This window comes from Myotis davidii, unplaced genomic scaffold, assembly GCF_000327345.1.
Source record: "Myotis davidii unplaced genomic scaffold, ASM32734v1 scaffold142, whole genome shotgun sequence".
Classification (NCBI taxonomy): domain Eukaryota; kingdom Metazoa; phylum Chordata; class Mammalia; order Chiroptera; family Vespertilionidae; genus Myotis; species Myotis davidii.
The window spans coordinates 1,401,191-1,405,978 of NW_006294400.1; the positions used below are offsets into that span (position 1 = coordinate 1,401,191).

At 54.4% G+C, this 4,788-nt stretch overlaps 1 protein-coding gene across 1 annotated transcript; it reads left to right on the top strand.

Moving 5' to 3' along the window:
• Positions 1–2,842, top strand: DPM2 (dolichyl-phosphate mannosyltransferase polypeptide 2, regulatory subunit). Its single transcript, XM_006768524.2, has 4 exons — positions 1–278; positions 497–586; positions 1,358–1,460; positions 2,200–2,842. Exons 1-4 carry the CDS (start codon positions 276–278, stop codon positions 2,256–2,258), a joined length of 255 nt encoding a protein of 84 aa, XP_006768587.1. The 5' UTR covers positions 1–275; the 3' UTR covers positions 2,259–2,842.
• Positions 2,843–4,788: the final 1,946 nt, after the last annotated feature.

A 4,788-nucleotide genomic window follows, 5' to 3' on the forward strand; every position in this document is an offset into this window, starting at 1 on the left:
TTCGACAGGGCTGAGGCCACGAGTACCGGTCAGTCTGGATTCTCAATTCGGTCCCAATACCTAGGAAGATTCAGGAACAACTTGTCCCACCACGCTCTTGAGAAACTACATTTCCTGACATGCAAAGGAAAGAGGCGGCGCCTGCCTTTCTTGGACATTGTGGGCCTGGGCCGGCGTAAGGACTACGATTCCCGGCGTGCCATGCGGCCGAAGGCCAGAAGGGCCCGGATCCGGAACCGGATGTGGCTCGGTGCTCCGGCGTGGAGCACGGGGCAATGGTGAGCTTGTGGTGGGATGTCGGGGTTGGGGATCCCAGGTCTGTGATAGAGATGGGGCTTGGGCCATCGAAAGCCGGATTGCTCTCCCGCCGGCCCATTGTACGGATGAAAACGCCGAGGCCCGCACTCTCTGTGCCAGCGTAACAGGCTGCGACGCCCTCTTCGTTAGTACACCGAAGCGGAGTCGCTTCGTCAATTGAGCCCTCCCTTTTCTCCAGGCCACGGGGACGGACCAGGTGGTGGGACTCGGCCTCGTCGCCGTTAGCCTCATCATCTTCATCTACTACACCGCCTGGGTGATCCTCTTGGTATGTGTACTTACCCGCCCCGCCTCGCCTCCATTCATGGATCTTGCAGCCGACTCCTGACGTCATTTAAGCAGCTATTATGTGTCAGGAACGCTGCGAGGTGCCTTCCCCGAATAGCTCATGAAATCTCCAGAATAGCCCTACAAGGAAGGTGCTAGTGCCGTCACCGCCTTAGAGATGAGGAAGCTGAGGCTCGGGAAGAAGGGTTGAGGCCAGGGCCATATCCTTAACTGCTACACTGATCCTGATTTGCTCTGCCTTTGATGGGAGGTCTAGTCCTGGTTATCCTGCTGGCGCCTGGGCATGATGGGTCCCCATGGGCTTTGTGAGGGCCTTAGGATTTGGGGGGTGGGGGTTGTTACTGCTTAAGAAGGGCAGTGCGTTGGGAAGGCAAAGTCTTGCAGAACGTGGTATCCTTTGGAGAAAAACGTTAGTAAAGAAGAGCTTGAAGCCCAGGTTGGGAATCACTCCAGGTTTCCTCATGTACCCTTTCCCCCGTGAGGCTGTGAGGGCCTGAGAGCAAGCCCTTTATCCTGTTCCCTGCCAGGTCCCCAGCACTAACTTAGGGCAAGTGCCCAGTAAACAACTATTAAATAAATGAAGGAAGGAAACAACCCAAGGCACCCAAATGGCCATCGTCTTAAAGAAAAGCAAATGCTGTCCCAGTGGTTAGAGTGGGGTCAGCCCCTGAGATGGGGGAGGTGGATGGTTGGGCTTGGGGGTGCTGGGCAAGGCGGGGAATGCTCACCAGAGCTCTGCCCTGGATGCCAGCCATTCATCGACAGCCAGCATGTCATCCACAAGTATTTCCTGCCCCGAGCCTATGCTGTTGCCATCCCACTAGCCGCTGGCCTCCTGCTGCTCCTGTTTGTGGGTAAGTCATCATTCCTGTGAAAAGGGCATTTGCAGGGCGCCCCATGATCCTCTCCCACCCTGACCTTGCTGGACATCTGCTTAAGGCTCCTTGCCTTCACTTCACCCTGGGGTTTTCTTGTCCATCCCTCAGGGCTACAATCACTCTTCCAGATGCCTGGGGCTCACTGGACTCTACTGGGATGTCTCCCCTTTTCCTGCTCCCTCCACTACCACCATCACTGCACTGCTCACACCTTAATCACCTCTCACCCCCTTGTCACCCTGGCTCATGATTCCTGCACCTCTCTTGTCTCCCCTGGTTTGGAGTGTGGGCGTGCTAGGACTGTGTCTTCATTATTACTGTGTCCTCAGCTCCTACATAGGCGATGGCACTAAGCTGGTGCTCAAGAAAGTGGTTTGGATGGGTCCACAATCACATGACTGGATGATGGAGTGGGTGGGTGAGTGGAAGCTGGATGTTGAGTGGGTAGGTGGACAGGTGGTCGCTAGTGAGAGGGAGAGTTGGGCGGATCTTGTATCCTGTAGAATCTGAAACACTAAACGCAGCCAGTGGCTGGTGGTAAGCACTCAGGGATGTTTGTTGAGTGAATGTGGGCGGATGTGTGGTTTGATGGATGACTAGGGAGATGACCAGGTGGCCTGGAGGGTGGTTGGGGAGGTTCTTGACCCCATGTATGGGTCACTCTGCCACGCTGTGCCCTGGATCTTACCTGGCCTTTCTGATCTGTATATTCCAGGGTTGTTCATCACCTATGTGATGCTGAAGAACCAGAAGGTGACCAAAAAGGCTCAGTGAGGGCCCGGCGAGGATGCGGCGGCCTCCCCTCTGGTGCATACCAAGGGCGGGCCACACAGGACCTGTGCAGCCCCTCGAGCATGGCTGCCTTGCAGACACCCCTGGGAATGGAGCTGTTCAGGACTCACCCTGATTGGCCAGAACCCCCACTTCTCTTCTGCTCACTCTTCCAGAGCCAGGAGGAAATACCTGGAACTCCCTCTCTCCCCATTCTGCCTCAGGGCCTGAGAGATATGGTCCTCTCTACCTCATTTCAGACCCCCTGTCACTTTTTCTTCTGGGTTCCACCCTCTTGCCTCAGTTTTCCTCCTGTCATAGGCTCATGTGGAATTGGCACGTTTTAAGGCATCACGTGGCCTCTCCCGCCACATGTCCTTTTTCTCCGCGAAGGCAGCTTTCTCGGGTCTGACACAGCCAGGGACTCCCCAGGACTTCTTGACCTGGAGAGCTTAGGGGGAGGACCAACAGGTCTTGGGACCACCAGGCACACTGGGCCCCCAGATCTTCTTATAGGGTCCCAGCCCCTCAGCCCTAGCACTGGCCCACTGGGGAGAACGGAACAATAAACGTTGATGGTGTGTTTTTCTCTGTGCCATCCCTGACCAGGGGAGCTGGGCTCCGGGGGCTGGAGAGGGGCTGGGAGCTGGTCACTGCATTGGTCTCAGGTCAGGAGACCCTGGTTTGTGCAATGATACCTCAGTGCCTCCTGGATCATCCCTGTGCTGGACACACGGTAAAGCTGGAACTGGGACAGGTGTTCCAACCCCTGCAGTTCGCGGCTGGGGAGTCGTGGAGGCATGGCAACCTGCCAGACCCCGCCGCAGCCTTCAGCACACCTCCCCTGTGTCAGCCCAGCCAGCATGCACTAGTATTTTAGGGACCCTCAGCCCAGTCCCCTAAAAGCCCAAACCTATTGTCCATCTCTCGTACCAGCAGCCCAACTTAGTGTCGCGCTGAGCCAGGGTAGAGCTGGTTCCACTGTGTTCAGGTTGATTAATCTGGAACAGGTTCTGCCCTAGCTCTCCAGCAATCCCTCTGGACAGCCAGTTCTCCCAGTCACAGTGCCTAATGCAAGCCTCCATCCATCACACCTTGAATGTTCACTCTTCCTCCAGTTAGTGGTGGTGTCATTTTCAGAACAAAGGCCAGCTGTAGGCTCACCTGTCCTGCCCTCTCCTTGTCTTCCAGACCAGGAAGAGCTGCTTACCTGGCCCCTATGTATTGCACATGCACCAGCCACCCACCTAATGTTACCATCAAATGTAGTGGCACCTCAAATTCATCCTGTCATCTGAATTCTCAGACACCCCCCCCCCCAAAAAATCTGGCTCTCCCTGCCCCCCCCCCCATGCCCTGCTCCCTCTCATGACTCATTATCCTGTGTCCCTGACCCCAGCCAGAAGCCTTGGCTTTCCTCCCTGCCTCCACCCACAAGACCCCAAATCCTGTCAATTCTAACACATCCAGCCACCTTCTGGGTGCAAAGCCACCACTGCCCTAAATCACGGAGGGCTTCCTTGTCCTCTCTGCCTTCCCCCACTCCCCGCCCCCCAAATTGACTGAATGACAGCCAGTGACCTTTTTGAGACATCTGAGCAGCCCTGGGCAGTATGGCTCATTTGGGCATCATTCCATGCACCAGAAAGTCGCCAGTTCGATTCCCAGTCAGGGAACATGCCCAGGTTGTGGGCTCAATCCCTGGTGAGGGGTATGCAGGAAGCAATCAATTGATGTTACCCTCTCATATTGATGTTTCTCTCCCTCTCAAAATAAAAACTATTCTTAGAAGAAAAAAACACTAGGGGGTAGGGGATGCTGGGAGATTGTCAAGGGTGGGGAAGGAGACATGTAATACTCTTTGTAATACTTTAAGCAATAAAAAAGAAAAAATCCATATGAAAAAAACACACAAAACCCACTAAAAACATTTGAGCATCTTTCTCACTCAATGCTTCTCCGAGCCCCCACGCCGCTCCCTACATGGCCAACCAGAACCTGCATTGCTTGCTCGCTCACTCCACCCACTGCCTTGCTGGCCTTTCATTTCCTGGGACTCACCGAGGTCCTTTGCACATCCTACTCACATTGGTTCAACCTAAACTTATCAGACACCATGCCTGGCGCTGGTACCCACTTCTAGGAGGAGATTTAGTAAACAAATGAACAAGACAATCTCTGACAGAAAATAAACAAGGTCATGTGATCAAGAATGAGGAGAGGGGCCTAGCCGGTGTTGCTCATTGGTTGAGGATCGACAGCTGAACCAGAAAGTCACTGTTCAACTCCTGGTCAGGCCACACACCGGGGTTGTGGGCTCGATTCCCAGTAGGGGGCACACAGAAGGCGGCCAGTCAATGATTCTCATCATTGATGTTTCTGTCTCTCCCTCTCCCTTCCTCTCTGAAATCAAATATATATATAACCCCGACCAAGGTGCAGGAAGGAATATGGAAATGGAAGTCTGAGGAAAAGGATTTCAAGCAGAGGGAACAGCCCCGAGGTGTGGAAGTTTTTGGTGGCCAAGGAAGAG

What these genes read in the sequence shown, in the direction of transcription:
- DPM2 (XM_006768524.2), top strand. An exon ending in CCGCCTGGGTGATCCTCTTG is followed by an intron (nt 587 to 1,357) that starts GTATGTGTACTT and finishes CCTGGATGCCAG; the next exon opens with CCATTCATCGACAGCCAGCA. An exon ending in CCTGCTGCTCCTGTTTGTGG is followed by an intron (nt 1,461 to 2,199) that starts GTAAGTCATCAT and finishes TGTATATTCCAG; the next exon opens with GGTTGTTCATCACCTATGTG.